We start from the raw sequence: 26,801 nt of genomic DNA, 5'->3' as shown, positions 1-26,801 counted from the left end.
AACTATTTCATCTGAATTCATTATTAATTCAATATTCACAGTGCTCGCATGCTATGTTACCCTAGCTGTTTAACACTAGGATAGCAGATGCTGAGCCCAACAGTAGCGTAGTGTGTGCTATTTTCTAAAGAAGCCTTTAAGTCAGATACACTACATGACTAAAAGTATGTGGACACCTGCTCGTCAAACATCTCATTCCAATATCATGGCCATTAATATGGAGTTGGTCACCACTTTGCTGCTATAACAGCCTCCACTCTTCTGGGAAGACTTTCCACTAGATGTTGGAACATTGCTGCTGGGACTTGCTTCCATTCAACCACAAGAGCATTAGTGAGGTCGGGCACTGATGTTGGACAATTAGGCATGGCTCGCAGTCAATGTTCCAATTCATCCCAAAGGTGTTCGATGGGGTTGAGGTCAGGGCTCTGTGCAGGCCAGTCAAGTTCTTCCACACTAATCTCAACAAACCATTTCTGTATGGACCTCGATTTGTGCACAGGGGCATTGTCATGCTGAAACAGGAAAGGGCCTTCCCCAAACTGTTGACACAAAGTTGGAAGCACAGAATCGTCTAGAATGTCATTGTATGCTGTGGCATTAAGATTGACCGAACCATTAAAAATATCCCCAGACCATTATTCCTCCTCCACCAAACTTGACAGTTTGCACTATGCATTGGGACTGCCAGATGGTGAAACGTGATTCATCACTCCAGGGAACGCGTTTCAATGGCAGCAATACTTGGCATTGCTCATGGTGAATTTAGGCTTGTGTGCGGCTGCTCGGCCATGAAAACCCATTTCATGAAGCCCCCGACAAACAGTTTTTGTGCTGACTTTGCTTCCAGAGGCAGTTTGGAACTCGGGAGTGAGTGTTGCAACCGAGGACAGATGGTTTTAATACACTACCCACTTCAGCACTCAGGGGTCCTGTTCTGTGAGCTTGTGTGGCCGTTGTTGCTCCTAGACGTTTCCACATCACAATAACCTCACTTATAGTTGACCGGGGCAGCTCTATCAGGGCATAAATTTGACGAACTGACTTGTTGGAAAGGTGGCATCCTATGACGGTGCCACATTGAAAGTCACTGAGCTCTTCAGTGAGGCCATTCTACTTCAATGTTTGTCTTTGGAGATTGCATGGCTGTGTGCTTCGATTTTATATACTTGTCAGCAACGGGTGTGGCTGAAAAAGCTGAATCCACTCATTTGAAGGATTGTCCACATACTCGTGTATATATAGTGTATGTTATGTCCCTGTTTGAGTCTGAGCCCAAACACAGCTGACCCAGATGGTGGTTAAAGGAGTAGCTTGTTCCCCAGGGGGAGTGTGTTTGTTTCTTCAACAACCCTGTTACAATTATACTGTATAAGGAACACGAGAAGCTACCTGGTGAGCTGACAACAAGGGAATCTACAGTTGATTTGAGAGTCAACGGCAGCATTGACACCATAGACTATAAACAGTATGTGTTAGGGAATCTGCTGTAAATAAATGAATTCACTCTTTTTGAAACAGCATGCGTATAGATCCTGTGTTGGTTTATTGTTTATGACCCTCTTATTTTCATGGATTGTTTATTTGTTACCAATAAAGAACCAGAGATGGGAGGGGTTAGAACTAGAGAGAGAAAGAGTAAACTGCCTTATAGATGACATTTTATGCCCAGGTTATTCAACAAAACTGCAAAAAAATCAAATAATATTTATAGCTTCATTCTGAGGAAGAGGTGTAACATGTCAAATAAGGATTTATGCTTAGATCAAAGCTATGTCTAATATAGTATGATGGCATCTATTGCCACCGTAAAAATGTTGCTTCTCCTGTCATGGTTGTTGCTCTAGGAGAAGGTTTCTGCAGTAACTAAATTACCACCACCAACAACAACCTCTAATCCAATTGGTCATGAACGTGACAGCGTTCAGAAGGAGGTGCAGGAGCAGCACTGTGTTGAGCTAAGCTGTTGGCTTCAGGATATCCACATCTCAGAGAGAGAGAGAGCAGTGGATGATAGGATGAATGCAAGTAACAGAATATATGATATGCAGCATGTCTTGTCTTTCGTCCTGCACTCAACTTGCTGCAGTTTAGGCGCCAGAGGCGGGTTTCTCCATTGTAAAGCCATTAGTCACTAAGCCACGGAGTCTAGGGTTGGATCCACAGGCTCTTCAGGCAGGAGCTGCTCACTGATGGAGGGGTGTGTGTGTGTGTGTGTGTGTGTGTGTGTGTGTGTGTGTGTGTGTGTGTGTGTGTGTGTGTGTGTGTGTGTGTGTGTGTGTGTGTGTGTGTGTGTGTGTGTGTGTGTGTGTCTGTGTCTGTGTCTGTGTGTGTCTGTGTGTGTGTGTGTGTGCACCAGCATGTGTTAGCGTGTGTGTGCTAGCACTGGTGTCTGGCAGTCTGAGTGGAGGCTTCCTCTGAGTGTGTGTGATGAGTGTATTGATTATTCCCAGCACAGGGTTGGGTGATTAATTTGCTGACATAAAGTAGGCTTTGGTTAGTTACAGAGCAAAGAATCTCCACCTGGTACCCCCGGGCCCTGCCCCCCCTCTCTCTTTCTCTCTGAGGGCCTGTGGGATGAAGCAGCAGTTGGGCCCAGAAAGAGCCCTCTCTCTCAGGATGAGCATGATGGATGAAAGGAGTTTGACGGCCATTTAGGCGTGATGACAACTTCCTGCTGAAAAGCTGATCGAAAAAATGTGTACCTGTTTCAATACCTGTCAAATATACTATGGCAAGCTACCCTAAAACATTGCATCTGCAAATAGAAGGACTTTATTTGTAAAAGTTTAGAGGGTAATAAAGTGTCAAATTGAAATATGTATTGTTACCCCTGGATCTGAGGCATAATCCTCTTGCGTGGAACAAAATGTGATGCTGTATATCCGTCTGGTGTGTGATGGAGCTGTTTAGCCATTAGCAAGCAGGGGAGTCGCGACTGATTATTGGACATAGCGACATCTTCAAACAATCCCTTTTAACAAGAGATTTGCAGAAAAAAAGTTAAGTGACAAGCTAAAGGATCATTTTATTTCATCATTTGAGGAGAGACAAAGAAGCTTGGCTGATGAGAAGGTAAAGAGCTGGAACCCTTCCTAGAGTAATTAGCTGAACCCACCCGTCTGCTTGATTAATACTTACATGAAATTAGCCTCCCCCCAGCTGTGGCCCATTATGCTACTTAGTTAGCATGCAGTGATAAAGGCTAGTGCTTTGGATTCATTCATAAATAATAGCATTGGGAAATTGCATTGTCTGCTGTGCTGTATATAAAATGTTGAAAGTTTGGTCATTTTTAGTATCCATGGATGAGAGCTAGAGAGCCCTGGAGTCAAGGCATTATTGTGTGCATGTCATGCCCACAAGTTTGTTCACCATGTTGCACTAACCTTGGCCCAACTTCCCCATGCCCTGACCTCTCTTCATGTGCTTCAACAGATGGTGCTTACTCAGGCCGTTTAGCAATGAAAAAAATATCAACTTATTGGGTGGCTCTCCCATTGACAAAAATGCAATAGCAGCTGGGTATGGTCTACCTAGTTCATTGACTGTATATCAACCAGAAAAAATGAGGGTGTGGGATGTCTCGCTTCCTCTTCCGTCTCTGGTGCTTCCTTATGCACAGGCAGCAGCCAGCACTCTGTATGTACCCTGAGTCATCTGTCCTGTCCATGGTGCTGAATTGGCTACACTGGCTGAGTCATGTTCAAGGCCGGATTAATGCAGGGGCTTACCGGAATGCCTTCCTAATATTGAGTTGCACCCCCCTTTGCCCTCACGACAGCCTCAATTCATCAGGGCATGGACTCAACAAGGTGTCGAAAGTGTTCCACAGGGATGCTGGCCCATGTTAACTCCAATGCCTCTTACAGTTGTGTCAAGTTGGCTGGATGTCCTTTGGGTGGTGGACCATTCTTGATACACATGGGAAACTTTTGAGTGTGAAAACCCAGCAGCGTTGCAGCTCTTGACACAAACCTGTGAAGTGGATTTAACAAGTGAGCTTTCACCTGGATTCACCTGGTCAGTTTATGTCATGGAAAGAGCAGGTGCCCTTAGTGTTTTGTATACTCAGTGTATATTATATATGTAATATATATATATATATATATATATATATATTATTTTATTACCGCAACCGCCAACCACAGGAAGATTCATTGTTTATCTCGGGCGGAACCAACCCTTCTCAGAAAGTTGTTGGCCTTCCAGCTGTATGGCTCTGATTGTCCGTCTTCTACTCTTGTTCTACTCTTCTACTCTTGTTCACTCTGGAAGATAACCAGCCATGTTCTATTGGTGATGAACGTAGTAGGATAGTCTCACTTAACTAATTGACATCAGTTGAGTCAATTGGAGGTGTACCTGTGGATGTATTTCAAGGCCTACCTTCAAACTCAGTGCCTTTTGCTTGACATCATGGGAAAATCAAAAGAAATCAGCCAAGACCTCAGAAAAAATTGTAGACCTCCACAAGTCTGATTCATCCTTGGGAGCAATTTCCAAACGTCTGAAGGTACTACGTTCATCTGTACAAACAATAGTACGCAAGTATAAACACCATGGGACCACGCAGCCATCATACCAGCCGTCATACCGCTCAGGAAGGAGACACGTTCTGTCTCCTAGAGATTAACGTACTTTGGTGTGAAAAGTGCAAATCAATCTCAGAACAACAGCAAAGGACCTTGTGAAGATGCTGGAGGATACAGTTACATAAGTATCTATATTCACAGTAAAAATTAGTCCTATATCGACATAACCTGAAAGGCCGCTCAGCAAGGAAGAAGCCACTGCTCCAAAACTGCCATAAAAAATCCAGACTACGGTTTGCAACTGCACATGGGGACAAAGATCGTACTTTTTGGAGAAATGTCCTCTGGTCTGATGAAACAAAATAGCACTGTTTAGCCATAATGACCATTATTATATTTGGAGGGAAAAGGGGGATGCTTGCAAGCTGAAGAACACCATCCCAACCATGAAGCACGGGGGTGGCAGCATCATGTTGTGGGGGTGCTTTGCTGCAGGAGGGACTGGTTCACTTCACAAAATAGATGGCATCATGAAAATCACAAAGCCCTGACCTCAATCCTATAGACAATTTGTGGGCAGAACTGAAAAAGCGTGTGCGAGCAAGAAGGCCTACAAACCTGACTCAGTTACACAAGCTCTGTCAGGAGGAATGGGCCAAAATTCACCCAACTTATTGTGGAAAGCTTGTGGAAGGCTACCCAAAACATTTGACCCAAGTTAAACTATTTAAAGGCAATGCTACCAAATACTAATTGAGTGTATGTAAACTTATGACCCACTGGGAATGTGATGAAAGAAATAAAAGTTTAAATGTATCATTCTCTCTACTATTATTCTGACATTTCACATTCTTAAAATAAAGTGATGATCCTAACTGACCTAAGACAGGGAATTTTTACTAAGATTAAATGTCAGGAATTGTGAAAAACTGAGTTTAAATGTATTTGGCCCAGATGTATGTAAACTTCCGACTTCAACTGTATATACTGTATATATATCCTCCTAATATTATACAATATGTGTGTCGCTTCATTGACCTGGGGTATTGTTTGTTCGAATTCAAGACAAGATTGATCTCAGTTTGTCAGTGTTAGACTAGACACTCCTTTCAATCATTTATGTGATGTTAAAAAAGATTCAGCTCATGTCTTCTATCATGTAAATGCTGTAGAATTTATGAAATGCATTTTTAAAAGGCCAAATTTGTTCTGGACCCAGTTAAATTTGTTCTGGACCCTCTGCTCAACTGTTGCCTATGCCACATCGCAAATGTTATTATGATTTTATTATAAAGGGTATTTTTCTTCAACAATAAATTGAAGAGGGAGTGGGGGAGGGGGCTATGGTTTCTATATCCGGCCCTGGTTGTGTTTACGCTGTCCATGGTGCTGGATGGACTAAATGCTGGCTGAGCTGTGAGTGCTGTATCTCATTGTTTTTTCTGAGTTGTCAGTTGTTGTATATGGTCAACACAATTTACCTGAAAAGAGGATTAGTGGAACTTCAAACAGGCCTCTCGGCCATGTGCAAGTTCCAAATAAACTTGCTAGTGAGGCAGATTGGTGAATGCAGGGTGCTGTTTCAACACTGAGCCTCCTGTCCATATCTGACTGTTTCTGCTACTATGTCTGTGACTGGTGCGCAGCTGCCAGCGGCAGTGTCCCTCCTCTGGGAAATCAGCTTTTTAGCAGTGTGTTTCCCCAGGACAAATGTGATTAAAAGCAAAGGGGGATCTGTGACAAGGCGGTGCATGGTGTAATAACCACACCTGTTCTTGAAAGATGGGGCTCCTTCCATAAGGGAAGGCTTGCTCTTTTATTATGTTACAACACTTGATTGTCCAGTTATGCTACCTTTATTGACTGCAGCTTGATTGTGTTATCCTGGAGTGACAGTCATTGTTGCCTGTTGTTATTCAAGAGATTTGATTTGCGGATCTCCACCATTTTAAATTCTTATCCCTCATTTATATTTTCCTTGCTTAATTCACATTTTCAAATCCCATTATATTCTTTCTAGCCTCTAAAATTGGTCGAAACTAGACTGCTTATGTTGCTAAGATGCACGTTGCTGAAAGATGAGACACACAACACTACCAAAATAGACCCATTTCCTGATGTTCTATTCAATTGACACTAATTGTATGGCCTGTTTCTGTGCAATTGGACCTTTTAGCTTTTTCTCACCGTCTGCTGCATACTCTCCTAATTGCTCTCTGGAGGGTGGGTCTCTTACCACCCATAACTTTCCATTTTCAACCGCACCACTGAATGGCCCTGTCTTTCTTTACATGCTCCATAGGATGCGTTAGCTGTGTATTCTTTGTGTTGGTTTCTAGAAGAGATGGAGACCCACACACTGTTGAAAATTAGGAAAAATACCAAAACGTTGTCTTAAATGAAAAAAAAGAGAGATGATTTATTGAGTCATCATGATGCTGGGAAAAGCAGATCAATATTGTGGGGGTTTCTGCTATGTTCAACAAGATATATGGATGTAAGTACACCTGTGGTTGCAATCTCTATTTCTGCTCTTCTCCTCTTTTGAATGGAAATTCTATGTTTTTGTTTGTATGCGTTAGCTGGCTTTAGAGTGCACCCTGCATTCCCTTGTGTCCTCAGAGCTCATGAAAATTAAAAAAGAATTTGAAAATAGATGCACTTTAGTCTTCGCACGTGGAAGGTGTAAACAGCAATGCCTTAACCATGAGCTATTCCTTCTATCACATATCCATATCACCTTTCTCAGCTATCGCATATCCATATCGCCTGTCTCAGCTATCACATATCCATATCGCCTGTCTCAGCTATCACATATCCATATCGCCTGTCTCAGCTATCACATATCCACATCGTCTGTCTCAGCTATTACATATCCATATCGCCTGTCTCAGCTATCACATATCCATGTCGCCTGTCTCAGCTATCACATATCCATATCGTCTGTCTCAGCTATCACATATCCATATCGCCTGTCTCAGCTATCACATATCCATATCGCCTGTCTCAGCTATCACATATCCATATTGTCTGTCTCAGCTATCACATATCCATATCGCCTGTCTCAGCTATCACATATCCATATCGCCTGTCTCAGCTATCACATATCCATATCGCCTGTCTCAGCTATCACATATCCATGTCGTCTGTCTCAGCTATCACATATCCATATCGCCTGTCTCTGCTATCACATATCCATATCGCCTGTCTCAGCTATTACATATCCATGTCGTCTGTCTCAGCTATCACATATCCATATCGTCTGTCTCAGCTATCACATATCCATATCGCCTGTCTCTGCTATCACATATCCATATCGCCTGTCTCAGCTATCACATATCCATATCGTCTGTCTCGGCTATCACATATCCATATCGTCTGTCTCAGCTATCACATATCCATATCGCCTGTCTCAGCTATCACATATCCATGTCGCCTGTCTCAGCTATCACATATCCATATCGCCTGTCTCAGCTCACTGAACATTACTCGCCCTAGCAGAGCTGGTTAGGTTTTTACAGTATGTTATCCAGAGAGTTGGTGACTGCAACTGCACTGTCAGATTGTCTGTGTTTCGCATTCAGAACGCACACTGGACACTCTGGCCAATAAGTAGTGTTGCTCTGAAAGCTCTGACCTCACAACGACAGTCAAGCACCCAAGCTAACTGGCTAAAATTGGCTAGCTACTTCCAGACACATAATGAGAGAACCCCCCACTCTGACCATTTTACTCCCTCTATCAGAGCTGGTTAGGCAGTTGTCATGTTATCCAGAGCGTTGGTGACTGTCACAGTGCTGCTGGCAACAATTGAATTACGCTTTGTTGCCTCCGCTTACTGACACGGACATATTCAACGGGTGTTGAGCGTTCAAAAATGCATCAGTTATTTTGCGCTCTGGCACACTAAGACGAGAGTCTTTTGTTAAGAAATTGTGCTCGATAGCTAGATAGCTATTTAACAGTACACTAACACTAACTTGAAATTAAAATACTCAAAAATAGAGTGGAGTATTTTGTTAAGACATGTAGCTAGCTAGCTAGCTAAACAATGGACCATAATCACAACTCATGACGTTACTCCCCTGCATGAATCTGCAGGTAGCTAACCAACCAGGTTCTATGGCTATAACTAGTCAAGCAAATGTGTCTAAAATATGAAGAATAAGATCATACACATAATGTTAGCTAGTGACCCAGTCTGCTAACGTTAGCTAGCTAACAGTACACTTGAAATGAAACCACTTTCTGTCCAAATTAGAAACGTGTAATATCTGAAAATGTAGCTAGCTAGACTATCTTACCAGTATACATCATGGTTGGACGCGTCTCCTGTCCAATACCATGCATGGTTGCCCTTGGTTTGATGTAATCCAGACTGGTGTTTTCTCCATCTCCTGAGCTATCATACTCGAATTCCACTGATTTCAAAACTCGGTCCTCCAGAAAGTGGAGTGCATACACACAACGTTAGCTAGCTAACAGTACACTTTAACTTGACATTAGGTTTATGCAGTTTTACTACACTATACATTTTTTTTAAAAGCCAAGTTTGACATAATTACCTAGACATACTGACCAGCTCCAATAGACAGACACGTGCTATATGGCAGACCAATCCAAACTCATCTCTCGGCATGTCTAGCCCACTCATTATCTCAGCCAATCATGGCTAGCCGGGAAGGTTGCGCCCTTTTTCTGTTGCTAAACCAACTGGGCTTGTAATTTAACAATTGTAGTCATATTTACAGATGGCATACAATTTTGATATTAAGGCACATGGTAGTTCACATGTTCAAGAAGGTATTTCTGCCAAAAAACGCGTTTTGATTCCTCAAATATTTTTTTCCGTTCAAACAGCTCTCCTGTGAAGTCGAGACTTGTGACATATGCCTAGTTTCCTGAATCGGGTCACATATCACCTGTCTCAGCTGTCATATATCCATATCACCTATGTCAGCTATCTCTGTCTTTTATTTATATACACATCCATTTCCTGGTTCAAAGTGCACAGATACAGTCCCTTTAGAGTAGAGAGGAGAAAAGGGAAACAGCAGACTTTATTGTTCTCTAGGAAGGGATACCCTGTTCCCTGCAGTCCAATCACAGAGCAGCCCTGATGTCACGTGTGGTTCTGAAGAGCAGGTTGTAACAGGACAGTGTCTTAGGGGGGCAGAGCCTTGGCAGAGAGGCCCTATGGGGTGGCATCAGACAGTCAGCATGTTTAGAGAGGCTGGCCTCTCCAGCTTATGTCACATAGATCCTTGTCTCACAGTGTTATCTCAGCAGGAACCTTGTAACCAAGTCATTATTCATTCATCGCTCTCCAACTTCTTAATCCTTTATTAATTGGAAAGAATAATAACATTTAGACCACCTGCCTCCCTTTGTATTCCAAAGTATTTGAAATGTTTAGTGTTTTGGCTTTTAATGAAACTGTGACTACTCTACTTTATCCTTTGAAACCAGGAGTTGGAACCTAAATTATTTTCCAGTCATTTAGTTCTGAGTAGAACCATCTTGTTTTTCGTTCCTTTCCACTGTTCCAACCCGTAAAATAAAGTTTGGAAATGGTTAGAACCCCCAAAAAGTTATGGTTTATAGCGTTCCATTCTGTTCCTTTTTAAACTTCTGAAATCAATTTAATTTTGTACATTTAGCTCAACATTAAATTACTTCACCAATCAGTGTCAATAGAACAACTTGGACAGACAAGTGTACGGCGAGAGATGCAACTGAAATTTTGAGAGTACAAGAGATAGTGGTGGAGGAGGCTTGGCTTGAAGCGCTGGGCATCTTGTTATGACTTGCATTATCTGAATTGTGCCCACAGAATTACCCCTACGGAGGAGCGGCTTTTATGAAGAAACTTTAAATGTCTTTGAAATTCTGAGCTAGCTACTTAGCTAACAAGCTTGTGTGTGCAGAGTGGCACCAGAATTTAAATAAAAACATGTCTTACCTTTTTGGAGTTAATAAATCCAATGGGAAATGTTATAACTATAGCATCCTTAACTAGCATTGGAAAAGTGAATCCTTTCTTCTGCAAATATATATCGCACCCTAATTTCTGAATCACGCTTGTAACGTCAGTAGGCTACACCGGTCTATGCTTCGAAAAGGGCAGGGACAGGTAGCCTACACATGCACACTGGCAAAGATTTTCAGCTGGCAGGCACTGGGAGAAGTTTCTGAGGGACAGAGTGAAGGCTTTCCACGGGCACTTTGTTGCATCTTTTTCAAACCCTGTTTAAAACTGGCCCAAATGTTACGACAAGGCCATAGGCCATCTGTACTGTGTGTGCCATGGAACTGAAGAGTACATGCATGTGGGTACAGGCAGCTGCACCCAGACAGAATGGTTCGGTCAGTGGGTCTGTATGTTCCAAACGGTGGGAAGCCAGATGCCTGGGAAATACCCCCACAATGTTCTTGTCACAACAGCAGGGTGGGAGGCTAATAATGGCCTCTCCTGACAGAACCTGTCGGACCTTGTTATTACCAAAGCATATGCAGACAGGAGAATCTGAACAAAACTGACCATGAAAGACCTAGTCTTAATTCACCAGAACAAGGAAAAATGCTGCCCTAAGTTAGCTGTCAAGCAGGTGTTGTGGAGCATGTTGACTGGGTGGTGCTATTGAGCCAGCAGAGCGAGAGAGAGAGAACAGGCATGTTGTATGTGATCAGATGGGCCTGTTCAAATCCTTTCCTGATTTATGACTGTCCTGCCCAGAGAGTAGGGGCTAGCTGGGCTGACTTAGGTCCAGAGAGCCCCATGGCTGCTTTATGAATTCTACATGGCATGCCCCAAGGGGAATGAGAATTTAACTGTGGGCGAGACTGCAAAATAGCAATGCTGTGCACAGGGGATTGTCAAAGAGGGAATAAGAAAAGGTGACTTTCAAGCGCCTCAATAAACCAAATAAGACAATGTTGCTAGGGGGGGTTCAACATTCTGCTAATCCACCCAAATCCTGTCTGATGTTTAACGGCTCTTTTTGGTACATGCTTACTGTACTATTCCAGGGAAACATTACTGCTGAAATATCTCTAATGTCTCAGCATGGTTGTTTCTCTAATGTTTATTTTAATTGTACCTTTATTTAATTAAGCAGGGAGTCACCATTGAGACCAGGGTCTCTTTTCATGTAGAATGACTAAAACCAAAGCTAGTTAAATGGTTTTGAGTTATCATATATTAATTTCCAATATGCATGCAGACCTTCATTTAGGATTTTACCCAATTGTCAGGTATTAGTTTACGCTGTATCCTGTACATATGACATATTAAGCTTGGTTTTGACTTGTACTGGAACTCCATTTCCTATCCATCTCAAGACGTTTTCTGAGTCTTCACTGTGGCAATTATAATATTGTATAATGTATATGGTATGTGAGTGCATTTGCATGTGAGGGTTGCTGGGAAGACTTACATCTAAGAGGTTTATCTCTCTGTTCACTCATCTGAATGTGATTATCCAGCTGTCAGGAGGGAGGAGCAGTTGTGTCCCCGGCTAGCTGCAGCCCTCAGCTCCTGAGGCCATGGGAAACTCAAGTCACTGCAATATTCACAATGACCACAATTTGAAGAGACCACAGGCCTTTTTCTTTGCCTTGCAGCAGCCCACCAATGTGCTGGGACTGGTAGGAAGGCACTGTACCTCCAGATTAGACCAGAGAGTTCCCCTGGCTGTTGGAAATGCATCAGGAGGCTGGGTTCATATCCTCCCGCTCCTCTTTCTAAGAACATGGCATGGTCCAGTCTACAGTACTTTGATGGGATGGGGGTGTGGAGTGCAGTGTGCAACATGATGCTCACATCACATATGTGATCAACCAGCTTGATTCTGTTTTATGTAGCAACATATAAAATTGTGTTTTTTTTACATTGGACGCTAGAAATTGTATATCATACACTACAGTTGAGGAACAATGGGAAAGTAATTCTGCTTTGAAAGTTGATAAACTTGTAACCTCACTTTTGAGAAAATGGCCTTTGAATGTTTTGGTAAACCTACTGGAGAGCTCTTCTTTGTCTACACCCATTCAGCATTGTTCCCACCCTCTTAAGCCTTAGCCCCACCCATCTCTTTAATGATTCACATGAGGCCATGTACTAAACAACCAAAGATTTCAAGACTAAATGCTGGTTTATACTACGTCTATCGACAGTTGTCGCAGTGACATCATGAACATTCTATTGTCGTCCAACATCAAACCTGTCGTTGTCGTTAAGAAAAAGTTTAAACACAAAAACTACAGACTGCATGACATCAGCAGCCTGGTGATGCAAAATAGCATAACCGTTTAAAAATGAATTTATTATATGTCAATCTAGCAAACCAGGCAACTAAAAGCAACTTTCTAAACAATGTTTTGGGTCGTTTCTAGATTGTTAGCTAAATAGCTAATGTTAAGTTCGCTGGATAGCCAGTTCAGATAATGACCATATCATATAGCTGACAACATCTTCACTTTAGCTAATTTGTCTTATTTATTACAAGAAAATAAATTCACAACAAGATAATTATTTACAAGTTAATGGTGAACCAATTACAGAAGTTGTGAGTCTGACGAAATAAAAGCAGGGCATTCTACCAGAAAATGTTAGAACTTGGACACTGTCTCGTTGGCCTAACGTTATATCCTAATTTGACTTTGGTGTAGGTCATGTTCTTCACATTACCGTCTCTGGTAAAAACAGATTATATCAAATAAAATCAAAGTTGATTTGTCACATGCACAGGATACAGAAGTGTGTAATGAAACGGTTACTTGCAGAGAGTATTTTGTTTAGACATGTAACTAGCTAGCTAAACAATGAGCCATAACTCCCAACTCATAACCTTACTATCCTGCATGAATCTGCAGGTAGCTAACCAACCATGTTCAATGTTAGCTAGCTATCTATCATTAGGCTATAACTAGAAAAGCAAATGGCTCTGAGATACGAATAATATTACTACACAGATCATACATGTAACGTTAGCTAGCGATCCAACCAGCTAATGTTAACTAGCTAGCTAACAGTACACTTTAACTTGAAATGAAAATAACTTTCTGACAAAATTAGAAACGTATTATATCTGAAAATGTAGCTAGCTGGACTATCTTACCCGTATATATGGATGGACGCTTCTCCCTCTCTGTCACGGATGCCATGGTTGCCTTAGTTTGAAGATGTAATCCAGAGACAGGTATTTTATACAACAGCCTTCTGTGTGTTCTCTTTTCGACTCCCTCTGCATATTTGCAATCAAATGGCAGAATTTTCTCCATCACCTTAGTAATCATACTCTAATTCAACTGATTTCAAAACTCGGTCCTCCAGAAGGTGGAGAACAACACTTTTTCAGTTCTACTACGTGATATATTTTAAAAAAGCAGCGTTAGAAAGGATTACCTACACATACTGAGTAGTTCATGTTATAGACAGAAGCTACATTGCAGCATCTCTCAGCATGTCCAACCCATCCATTATATCAGCCAATCATGGCTAGCGGGAAGGTTCCTGTCCTTTTCCGTGGCTAAACCAACTAGGCTCGTAATTTAACAATTGTATTCATATTTACAGATGGCATACACGTTTGTGTCAAACACATTTTGATATAAATAAAAAGTTAACGTTCAAATGCCTCTCCTGTGAAGTAGTTATTCTCAACATAAGCCTAGTTTCCTGAAACAAGTCACATATTAAGACGTAGTCCCTCCTACGCTCACACAAACACACTAAAGACAGGAACACGCTAACATTGCTATGATCCTCTAAATGTACCACCCACACACTGCTGGGGGGGGGGGTCACTGACAGGGACAGAGGTGTGGGCGAAGGAAACGGTTTCTACAGTGAGACTCTGACTGTCAATCAACCGTAGTGGGGGTTTCTGCTCAACAGAACAAGATCCAGGGCTCTCCTCCTTGGGTGGTTACGTGAGCTAACATCGACAGCTCAACATGTCCCCTTTGCTGTTATTCTTAGCTGTGTTCCATGTTCCCCAGACACAATGATAAATAACACGGTGCCTACATTTTAAATAGTTGCAACGTTGTAGTCCCCCCCGCCACACCTGACATGTGAACTAAAGTGTGCTGGGAGTAGGCTGAACACACAGGTGTTAGCAACAGCATGGCACATTAGAGGAACAGAACTCAGGTAGTGGTGAGGGGACAGTAGCGCACACTGAGCAGCTGGGCCAGTGACTGTGGCCATGGCCTAAGAGTGGGAGACACCCTGAGCCTGTGCTTTACACACAGCGTACAGGGGCATGCCTTTGACTGGTACAGGCAAGCTATTTTGAGGCGCTGCAGGGGTGAACCGGAGGGCAGTAAATAATCGAGAAGAACATGTCCTCTCCTTTCTGCCCTCCCATGCAGCCTATACACACCCCACAGGCAGCCGGAGGAAGTAACTCTGATCTGTGTTGGAGGTTCCAGCTGTGAGAGAAGATGCGGTGAGAGGGATGGGTCAGGTCAGCCCCAGCCCTAGCCTCCAGCCCCCACCATCCAGCCCAGGTCCCTGCTGCACAAGGGGAAATGTCACCCTGAATCTCCAAAAAAAGAACTGATGGGGTCATTGAACATCACACAAAGGGGATCTTTCCGCATGAGAAATGTATGGTGCTCAGGAGGGGCTCTTCTTGTCAGGCAACACTGGGCTTTGGTTCCTTTCCCCCACTGCTCTGTGGGTTCAGGAAGAATCACAGTGCTTAATGTGAGGAATGCAGACTGAGGAGCTTGCTCTTGACCCCTAACTGAACTGCTATCTCCAGGGAAATCTCCATTAAACTGTTGGAGGTTACCAAGGGAAGAAGGCAGAGGAGCAGGAGGACACTGGGTGGTATGGGTGGTGGCTGTGGTGGGGTCACCCAAAGGTTCTGTCAGTTCACAACACTGATGTGATGGAGTGGCACTGGTTGGGATTGATTTTACCTTTATAACACTTTGTGAAAATCCCATACATTGTTAATTAAAAAGAAAAGTAATCAAATAACTAGACAATATTTTAACTAGATAACAGATAACTGATAACAGGTAAGCATCATCACACTGCAGGTTATTACATAGTATCATCCTCTAGCTGTTTTCTTATTTCTCCTGGGGCTCAGACTGAAGTGGTTGAGGTGAGATGGCCCATATTCTCTCATCATCGGTGACTGACACCTCTTGGCAGTTTTCCCCCTGTCAGATGTCTATACTGATGGATCAACCCCTTATCATGCCTGATGGTTTCTGATCTGCTCATCAAATGGTCACGTGGGATCAATTCCCAGGTCATGGAGACAAGATAACACTTACCATATTACTGACAGTACCAACTGATCGTTGAGTGAATCTCTGAAAGCCTTCCATTTTAGTATCATGTTTAAGAAGTGGACATTTCAAGCATGGAACATTTTTATGTTGTGAGTAGCATGATGTGAGAGTCATTTTACAGACTGGGCTGGGATAATGTTGAAGCTGTCAGACAGATGATCTAGTCTTTAGTGCTATCACACTGACACATTAGCACTGTGACCATAGAATTAAGAATTACAATAGGATCTCTATGACTGTGACCTTGTGGTCAGATCACAGGGTCTTCAGACCTGCCCCGCCCGGTCATCGCAGAGTGCCCACACACAAAGTGTTTTGCTCCCCAGCCCAGTTTCCTAGCAGCGCCACCCAGGGGCAGCCAGAGGAAGTAACTCTGACCTGTGATGGAGGTTCTAGCTGTGAGAGAAAATTCAGTGAAAGGAATGTGTCAGGTCAGGTAGAAGAGAAACAGCAAGGTCAAGTCAACAGTGATCAATTTGAGGGACCCTGAGCTGGGCTGCAGACCGCAGAGGGAGGCAGGTGGTGAATGGAAACCGATGGAGGCGTACTAGTCCAACATACTGCCTATGTCACGGAGGATAACTCTGGCAGGGTACTTCCACCCCTGCAGCACTGTAACAATACAAACTATGGCAATGTCTTACTCACCAGTGGTATAGCAGCTGCCACTATTGGCCAAGCATTTTTAGATTTGTGAATATCTCACTTGTCCTTTCCCTTCAGACACCCTTTCTGTTTCTTCCATCCCCAGGAACAAGGAAAGATCGATGTGATCTTCAACGTGGGGACAGATGACATCACCATTGGCGAGCCGGCTGTCATAGTTAGCGATGGCAAGTACCATGTTGTGCGCTTCACACGCAGTGGTGGCAACGCCACCCTCCAGGTGGACAACCAACCTGTCATCGAACGCTACCCGCCAGGTAAGGCATGTGGAAGGACTCTTTGAAAAGGAGATGATGGGTGGGGGTGGGAGTGGGAGTTCCAGATATGTACTGTATATATTAAGAGAATGGGAGGGGGAGGGAGAGATAACTAAATTGATCCAGGCTGTATTTTGAAAACACAGACATGGAGGAATGTGTATGGTGATTCCAATTCCAGGCTCTAGCAAACAGACATGAAATATCACATAAATTCAAGGACAGTTGTTGAATGAGCTTGGCAAGCAAGAAATTTGCCTTTTGCCATAGAGTAAATGGGGGGGGGGGTTTTCAACACGCTCCAGTGTTCTGTTTTGATATGTGCCATTTCACTATTTTAATGTATTCAGAGTACTTTATGGAGTCGCCACATGGAGTGCCCAGATAACTATTGCGTAAACAATCTAATAACAATCTGAAAAGGACACATTTTCCTGAAGCTGCCTTGATGGATTTGAATTCTTCACAGTAATTGTAGCAGCCAGGCAGAGTGGAGCTGAGAATGGGATCTTCACACAGCCTCAGAGCAATGAAGGAGCCCTCAGCAAAATCTCAGCTATCATTTCACCCCCCGCCCCCCGCCTGTAAATAATATGCTTTTATATGAGAGCACTGTGGATGTGTGTGTGGCTTGAAAGGATGGAGAAAGGAGCTCTCATTCTGTCGTCTGTTCCCCTTTCCCCAAGAACCTCACATTCTGTCGTCTGTTCCCCGTCCCCAAGCCCTCACATTCTGTCGTCTGTTCCCCGTCCCCAAGAACCTCACATTCTGTCGTCTGTTCCCCGTCCCCAAGCCCTCACATTCTGTCGTCTGTTCCCCATCCACAAGAACCTCACATTCGGTCGTCTGTTCCCCGTCCCTAAGCCCTCACATTCTGTTGTCTGTTCCCCGTCCCTAAGAACCTCACATTCTGTCATCTGTTCCCCGTCCCCAAGAACCTCACATTCGGTCGTCTGTTCCCCGTCCCTAAGCCCTCACATTCTGTCGTCTGTTCCCCGTCCCCAAGCCCTCACATTCTGTCGTCTGTACCCCGTCCCTAAGCCCTCACATTCTGTCGTCTGTTCCCCGTCCCTAAGCCCTCACATTCTGCTTCTCCATGCTTTAGCTAACAAATCAGCTCCAAAACAATATCCACATTGCATCCTTATGATTCATTGTTATGAGCCAGAACATGTAACTCATTTCTAATGATCTGTTTCTTTCCAAATCAAATTGACCAAGCTAACAATAAATGATTATGTCAAATGTGTCATTTTATTTTCTTGATTGTTAGTTCATGATGGAAATTCCCCTGTTCTCTACCTACTTAGATATAGAATCTACTTTCCCTCTTCTCTACCTACTTAGATATAGATTCTACTTTCCCTCTTCTCTACCTACTTAGATATAGATTCTACTTTCCCCTCTTCTCTAACTACTTAGATATAGATTCTACTTTCCCTCTTCTCTACCTACTTAGATATAGATTCTACTTTCCCCTCTTCTCTACCTACTTAGATATAGATTCTACTTTCCCCTCTTCTCTAACTACTTAGATATATATTCTACTTTCACCTCTTCTCTACCTACTTAGATATAGATTCTACTTCCCCCTCTTCACTAACTACTAAGTATAGATTCTACTTTCACCTCTTCTCTACCTACTTAGATATAGATTCTACTTTCACCTCTTCTCTACCTACTTAGATATAGATTCTACTTTCACCTCTTCTCTACCTACTTAGATATAGATTCTACTTTCACCTCTTCTCTACCTACTTAGATATAGATTCTACTTTCCCCTCTTCTCTACATATTTAGATATAGAATCTACTTTCCCCTCTTCTCTAACTACTTAGATATAGATTCTACTTTCACCATTTATCTAACTACTTAGACATAGATTCTACTTTCAAAATGTCTCTAACTACTTAGATATAGATTCTACTTTTGTAACGGTTCTCTTCTAGCTCCTCCTCTGACAAAGAGGTGGAACAAGGATCGGACCAAAATGCAGCGTGATGATGATTCATGATATTTTAATGAAGGGAAAAACTATACATGAAGAAACTACAAAACAATGAAATGTGAAAACCGAAACAGCCCTATCTGGTGCAAACACAAAGACAGGAACAATCACCCACACAAAACAGGCTACCTAAATATGGTTCCCAATCAGAGACAATGACTAACACCTGCCTCTGATTGAGAACCATATCAGGCCAAACATAGAAATAGACAAACCAGACACACAACATAGAATGCCCACCCAGCTCACGTCCTGACCAACACTAAAACAAGGAAAACACATATGAACGATGGTCAGAACGTGACAGTACCCCCCCCCCCAAGGTGCGGACTCCGAACGCACAACCTAAACTCATAAGGGAGGGTCTGGGTGGGCATCTGTCCGCGGTGGCGGCTCTGGCGCTGGACCCCACTCCATAATTGTCTTAGTCCACCTCCTTAGCGTCCCTTGAGTGGCGACCCTCGCCGCTAACCTTGGCCTAGGAAACCGAACAACGGGCCCCACTGGACTGAGGGGCAGCTCCGGACTGAGGTAGCTCGGGACTGAGGGGAAGCTCAGGACTGAGGGGAAGCTCAAGAGGAAGCTCAGGACTGAGAGGAAGCTCAGGACTGAGAGGAAGCTCCGGCAGGTTGATGGATCTAGCAGATCCTGGCTGGCTGACGGCTCTGGCAGACCCTGGCTGATTGGCAGATCCTGGCTGAATGGCGGATCCCGGCAGACTGGCGGATCCCGGCAGACTGGCGGATCCCGGCAGACTGGCGGATCCCGGCAGACTGGCAGTTCTGGCAGATCCTGGCTGACTGGCGGATCCTGGCAGACTGGTGGATCCTGGCAGACTGGCGGATCCTGGCAGACTGGCGGATCTAACTGATCCTGGCAGACTGGCGGCACTTGCGGCGCTGGACAGACTGGCGGCACTGGCGGCGCTGGGCAGACTGGCGGCACTGGCGGCGCTGGGCAGACTGGCGGCGCTGGGCAGACTGACGGCACTGGCGGCGCTGGGCAGACTGACGGCACTGGCGGCGCTGGGCAGACTGGCGGCACTGGCGGCGCTGGGCAGACTGACGGCACTGGCGGCGCTGGGCAGACTGACGGCACTGGCGGCGCTGGGCAGACTGGCGGCGCTGGGCAGACTGGCGGCACTGACGGCGCTGGGCAGACTGGCGGCAATGGCGGCGCTGGGCAGACTGGCGGCACTGGCGGCGCTGGGCAGACTGGCGGCACTGGCGGTGCTGGCCAGACTTGCGGTGCTGGGTAGACTGGCGGCACTGGCGGCACTGGGCAGACTGGCGGCACTGGAAGAGTCCGGTTGACTGGCGGATCTGGAAGAGTCCGGCCGACTGGCGGATCTGGAAGAGTCCGGCCGACTGGCGGATCTGGAAGAGTCCGGCCGACTGGCGGATCTGGAAGAGTCCGGCCGACTGGCGGATCTGGAAGAGTCCGGCCGACTGGCGGATCTGGAAGAGTCCGGCCGACTGGCGGATCTGGAAGAGTCCGGCCGACTGGCGGATCTGGAAGAGTCTGGTTGACTGGCAGATCTGGAAGAGTCTGGTTGACTGGCAGATCTGGAAGAGTCTCGCTGACTGGCAGATCTGGAAGGGGTCTGGCTGACTGGCAGATCTGGAAGAGTCTGGTTGACTGGCAGATCTGGAAGAGTCTGGGTGACTGGCAGATCTGGAAGAGTCTGGCTGACTGGCAGGTCTGGAAGAGTCTGGCTGACTGGCAGGTCTGGAAGAGTCTGGCTCACTGGCAGGTCTGGAAGAGTCTGGCTGACTGGCGGATCCTGGCAGACTGACGGATCTGGCTGCTCCCTGCTGACTGGCGGCTCTGGCTGCTCCACGCTGACTGGCGGCTCTGGCTGCTCCATGTAGGCTGACAGCTCTGGCGGCTTCTTACAGACTGGCAGCTCTGGCGGCTCCATGCAGACTGGCAGCTCCTTGCAGACTGGCAGCTCCTTGCAGACTGGCAGCTCTGGCTGCTCCATGCAGACTGTCAGCTCTGGCTGCTCCATGCAGACTGTCAGCTCTGGCTGCTCCATGCAGACTGACAGCTCTGGCTGCTCCATGCAGACTGACAGCTCTGGCTGCTCCATGCAGACTGGCAGCTCTGGCTGCTCCATGCATGCTGGCAGCTCCTTGCAGACTGACAGCTCTGGCTGCTCCATGCAGACTGGCAGCTCTGGCTGCTCCATGCAGGCTGGCAGCTCTGGCTGCTCCATGCAGGCTGGCAGCTCTGGCTGCTCCATGCAGGCTGGCAGCTCTGGCTGCTCCATGCAGGCTGGCAGCTCTGGCTGCGCTGAACAGGCGGGAGACTCCAACAGCGCTGTAGAGGAGGAAGGCTCTGGCAGCGCTGAACAGGCGGGAGACTCCGACAGCGCAGGAAAGGAGAAAGGCTCCGGCAGCGCCGGAGAGGCGAGGCGCACTGTCGACCTGATGCGTGGTGCTGGCACTGGTGGTACTGGGCCGAGGACAACCACAGGAAGCCTGGTGCGGGAAGCTGCCACCGGAGGGCTGGTGCGTGAAGGTGGTACTGGATAGACCGGACCGTGCAGGCGCACTGGAGCTCTTGAGCACCGAGCCTGCCCAACCTTACCTGGCTCGATGCCCACTCTAGCCCGGCCGATACGAGGAGCTGGAATATACCGCACCGGGCTATGCACCCGCACTGGGGACACTGTGCGCACCACTGCATAACACGGTGCCAGCCCAGTCTCACTAGCCCCCCGGTAAGCACAGGGAGTTTGCGCAGGTCTCCTACCTGGCGTAGCCCTACTCCCTGTGAGCCACCCCCCAATACATTTTTGGGGCTGACTCACGGGCTTCCGTCCACGCCGCCGTGCTTGCTTCGCCAACCTCATTCTCCTGTAACCTTCCGCGCACTGCTCCATCGAATCCCAGGCGGGCTCCGGCACTCTCCCTGGGTCGACCGCCCACCTGTCTATCTCCTCCCAAGAAGTATAGTCCATACTCTTGTAGTCCAAACCGTACTCCTCTTTGGGCTGCTCCTGTTGCCTCTTCTCCTGCTGCACCTTGGGGCGGCTACACTCCCCTGGTTTAGCCCAGGGTCCTCTCCCGTCGAGGATTTCCTCCCATGTCCAGAATTCCTAACTCCGTATCTCCTGCTGACGCTTTTGCTTCTCCTGCTGCTCCTGCCTGTTGACACGCTGCAGGGTCCTGTTGTGGTGGGTGATTCTGTAACGGTTCTCTTCTATCTCCTCCTCTGACGAAGAGGTGGAACAAGGATCGGACCAAAATGCAGCGTGATGATGATTCATGAAAAACTATACATGAAGAAACTCCAAAACAATGAAATGTTAAAACCGAAACAGCCCTATCTGGTGCAAACACAAAGACAGGAACAATCACCCACAAAACCCAACACAAAACAGGCTACCTAAATATGGTTCCCAATCAGAGACAATGACTAACACCTGCCTCTGATTGAGAACCATATCAGGCCAAACATAGAAATAGACAAACCACACACACAACATAGAATGCCCACCCAGCTCACGTCCTGACCAACACTAAAACAAGGAAAACACATACGAACGATGGTCAGAACGTGACAACTTTCCCCTCTTCTCTACATATTTAGATATAGATTCTAATTTCACCTCTTCTCTAACTACTTAGATATAGATTCTACTTTGAAAACTTCTCTACCTACTTAGATATAGATTCTACTTCCCCTCTTCTCTACATATTTAGATATAGATTATACTTTCACCTTTTCTCAATCAACGAGAACTCTCGTCTTCTCCACTCCATTCATGTAGTTCCTCAGGAACACATTGTCTGAATATTCAGTACATAATCAGACTATAACATGTGTTGTGTAGTTACTCAATCAGTTGGATGCCCACATTTGGGCCCAAGCATTTCTTTGTACTTTATCTTTATGGTAGGAATTGTGTGTGTGTTTTGATTTTTGATACAGGCATGTCTTTATATCTGTTAAGTGTAGAAGACCAGGGTAAAATGAACTGTATATTAGAGTTACAGCAGAGGTTTAGTTACAGTACAGCCAAGGTTTTTATCAAGTGGAGGGCGGCTCAAGGCTAGTTTTCCCCAAGGTTTTTATTTTATGATGGCTACCTCATCCACTTTGGCATGCCACCTCTGGGGCACTAACCCAGTCAGTGATTGACCCAAATATAATATTACTGTGTATGTGGAAGGAGTAGAGCAGTGGAGATAGATGAGAGAGAAAGCTGAGATGCCATTGTAGTCCTTCTTTTGTGTAACGTCGGGTGAGTGGAATGAGTGAGGAGTCAGATGCAGAGAGCGAAATGAACGGGAAAACGCTTTAATGTCCTTCAAATCGTAACAGGTCCAAAACACTGGCGCTAAATCAACCCAAAACCTAGACGCACACTGGACAGCGAAAAACCCAAAACACGATACATCACCAAACGTAACAAACCAACAAGCCCGCACAAACACCAGCGGGCAAAACGAACTTAAATAACACCCATCCCAAAACCCCAACAAGGAACAGGTGAAAACAATTAGACAAAAACAAACGAAAAGGAAAAAGGGATCGGTGGCAGCTAATAGACCGGCGACGACGAGCGCCGAGCGCCACCCGAGCAGGAAGGGGAGTCACCTTCGGTGGTATTCGTGACATTTTGGAAGGTTATTTCATTTTTAGTCTGATACAAGATGTGTAATCCAATGATGAAATGAGGCTGGAGTGAATAACAGCTGTTTTATTGGCTCCTTGATAATTGTGCTATTTTGTGTATTTCTTTTGCTCTGATCTGAACTTTTCTTGTACATAATGTTTCCAACATGGTTTCCTACGACCATAAAGAGATTCTGGACATTAGAGTAGCAGTGATCAAGTGTATTACCTGCGTGAGTGCTGCAATCAATATGCTGATAGAATTTAGCTTAGCCTTGTTCTCAAATTTGCTTTGTTAAAATCCCCAGCTACAATAAATGCAGCCTCAGGATATATGGTTTCCAGTTTACATAGAGTCAGTGAAGTTCCTTGAGGGCAGTTGTGGTATCTGCTTGAGGGGGTATATACATAGCTGTGACGATAACTGACGAGAATTGTCTTGGGAGATGATATGGTCGGCATTTGATTGTAAGGAATTCTAGGTCGGGTGAGCAGAAGGACTTGAGTTCCTGTATGTTGTTATGGTTATACCATGAGTCGTTAATCATGAAGCATACACCCCCCCCTTCTTCTTCCCAGAGAGGTGTTTATTTCTGTCAGCGCGACGCATGAAGAAACCCAGTGGCATGCCGACTCCAACAACATATCCCGAGAGAGCCATGTTTCCGTGAAACAGAGAATGTTACAATCTCTGAAGTCTCTCTGGAAGGCAACCCTTGACATTATTTAATCCACCTTGTTGTCTAGAGACTGGACATTGGTGAGTAGAATACTCGGAAGTGGTAGGCGGTGTGCACTCCTTTGAAGACTGACCAGGAGGCCGCTCCGTCTACCTCTTTTGCGGCGATGCCTCTGGGATTAGATCCAATGTCCTGCATGGTGGTATGAACAATGGATCTGCTTCGGGAAAGTTGTATTCCTGATCGTAATGTTGTCAAGTTGACGTCGCTCTTATATCCAATAGTTCCTCGCGACTGTATGCAATAAGACTTAATATTTCCTGGGGTAACAATGTAAGAAATAATACAAATACAAAATAAAAAAATACTCCATAGTTTCCTAAGGACTCGAAGCAAGGCAACCATCTTTGTCGGCGCCATCTTGCAATGGGTATTATGACTCATACTGTGGTACTCTATTCAGGCCGCATTGCGGGATACCTAACGAGACTACATCGGAGATTGGATAAATAGTTATATTGGCGAACATGCAGTCACTGGAGAAAAAACTGGATGAGCTCCGTTCGCGACTATCCTATCAAAGTGATCTGAAGAACTGTAATATCCTATGGTTCTCTGAGTCATGGCTGAACAAGGACATGGTAAATATAAATCTAGCTGTTTTTTCTGTACATCAGCAGGACAGAATGGTGGCATCGGGGAAGCTCAAGGGAGGGGTTGGCTCACAACTGGTGAGCGATCTCAAATATTAAGGAAGTCTCAAGATTCTGCTCGCCTGAGTTAGAATACCTAACGATAAGCTGTAACCATACTATTTACCAAGATAATTTTCATATATATATTTTGTAGCTGTCTATTTACCACCAGAAACCGATGCTAGCACAAAGACCGCTCTCAACGAGCTGTAAAGGGCCGTATGCAAAAAAGAAAATGCTCACCCAGAGACGAAGCTCCTAGTGGCCGGCGACATTAATGCAGGAAAACTGAAATCTGTTTTACCTCATTTCTACCAGCATATCACCTATACAACTAGAGGTAAATAAAAACTCTAGATCACCTTTGCTCTACACACAGAGACGCATACAAAGCTCTTCCTCGCCCTCCATTTGGAAAATATACCTGTAAGTGTAACTCTATCCTCCTGATTCCTGCTTACAAGAAAAAAACTCAAACAGGTAGTACCAGTGGCACGCTCAATATGGAAGTGGTCAGATGAAGCAGGTGATAAGCTACATGACTGTTTCGTAGGATTGAACCATGCATGAGAGCACCAGCTGTTCCGGACTGCTGTGTGTTCACGCTCTCCGTAGCTGATGTGAGTAAGACCTTTAAACAGGTTAACATTCACAAGGTCGCAAAGCCAGACAGATTACCAGGACAAGTGCATTCTCAACAACCATCAAGCGCTATGAAGAAACTGGCTCTCATGAGGACCGCCACAGGAAAGGAAGACCCAGAGTTACCTCTATTGCATAGGATTAGTTCATTAGAGTTAACTGCACCTCAGATTGCACCTCAGATTGTTGTGTAAGGTATTTTTGACCAAGAAGGAGATTGATGGAATCAGATGACCTGGCCCCCACAATCACCCGACCTCAACACAATTGAGTTTGGGATGAATTGGACCGCAGAGTGAAGGAAAAGCAGCCAACAAGTGCTCAGCATATGTGGGAACTCCTTCAAGACTGTTGGAAAAGCATTCCTCATGAAGCTGGTTGAGAGAATGCCAAGAGTGTGCAAAGCTGTCATCAAGGCAAGGGGTGGCTACTTTGAAGACTATAAAATATATTTTGATTTGTTTAACACTTTTTTGGTTACTACATAATTCCATAATGTGTTATTTCATAGTTTTGATGTCTTCACTATTATTCTACAACATAGAAAATAGTTGAAATATAGAAAAACCCTTGAATGAGTAGGTGTGTCAACTTTTCACTGGCACTGTACATATTTATTTTTTCTGAGTAACTAGCAGTTGATTGTAATGTCTGTGTATCACATTTTTATGCTATCATGAATCACTTTCTTCAAGAATAAGGAACCCTGCTAGGCTACTTCCCCTAACAGTAATAATCACCATAGTAATGCCCTTCCATTGAGATGATAACAACCAGAAAATCTCTTCCTGCAATTTACTTAAACTGTGTTCATGGTTCTAAAGGTGAAATTGTGAATTGATGTTGCATGCGTTGTTTCTCCCTTGCTGATTTCTCCCAAGTACAGTTATATCTGTTCTTCCATGTTGTTTGCATTTAAACCCTGATGCTTGGTTAAAACGTTCGTAAATACACCAATCCCCACTAAATGAACCAGCTCAGAAGTTTATAAATGAAACTAAACACCATTCTAACTAGTCTGCCCTTTGTTGCTGTCCCTTTTAATAAATACCACTAAGTAAAGCACAAGTTTTTTTTAACCTGAAGCTGGGTTAAAATTGATAACTTGCTAAACGTGTTAGCCATATGATGCCCTGTCTCTAACCTTGTGATCTTTCAACTTCCAGACTTTAACCTCTAATCTGTCTCTCCAAATTCTTTGAAGGGAACTTTGATAATGAGCGCCTGGCTATTGCTAGACAAAGAATCCCATACCGACTTGGTCGGGTAGTTGACGAGTGGCTACTCGACAAAGGTAAACAAAAAATGAATTCATCCATTAAACAGTTGCTAAATCCAGTTTAAATCCCTCTGTCTAATCCCTGTAAGAGGTGCAG

The 26,801-nt window shown here is 44.8% G+C and overlaps 1 protein-coding gene across 4 annotated transcripts in view; it reads left to right on the top strand.

The window, feature by feature from the left end:
- The window catches only part of nrxn2a (neurexin 2a), a 386,153-nt gene that overhangs the window by 343,649 nt on the left and 15,703 nt on the right, over positions 1–26,801 (top strand). For 3 of the 4 annotated variants that reach the window (XM_042311448.1, XM_042311449.1, XM_042311451.1), the window contains 2 exons: positions 16,603–16,774; positions 26,630–26,719. In XM_042311448.1, the coding sequence (XP_042167382.1) occupies positions 16,603–16,774; positions 26,630–26,719 (262 nt within the window). The remainder of the gene's footprint in view (positions 1–16,602; positions 16,775–26,629; positions 26,720–26,801) is intronic. The other variant, XM_042311450.1, reaches the window with a different exon arrangement.

Source organism: Oncorhynchus tshawytscha, linkage group LG33 (genome assembly GCF_018296145.1).
Source record: "Oncorhynchus tshawytscha isolate Ot180627B linkage group LG33, Otsh_v2.0, whole genome shotgun sequence".
Taxonomy (NCBI): Eukaryota; Metazoa; Chordata; class Actinopteri; order Salmoniformes; family Salmonidae; genus Oncorhynchus; species Oncorhynchus tshawytscha.
The sequence above is the reverse complement of the archived record's forward strand: the minus strand, read 5'-3'. Positions and strand labels throughout refer to the sequence as shown.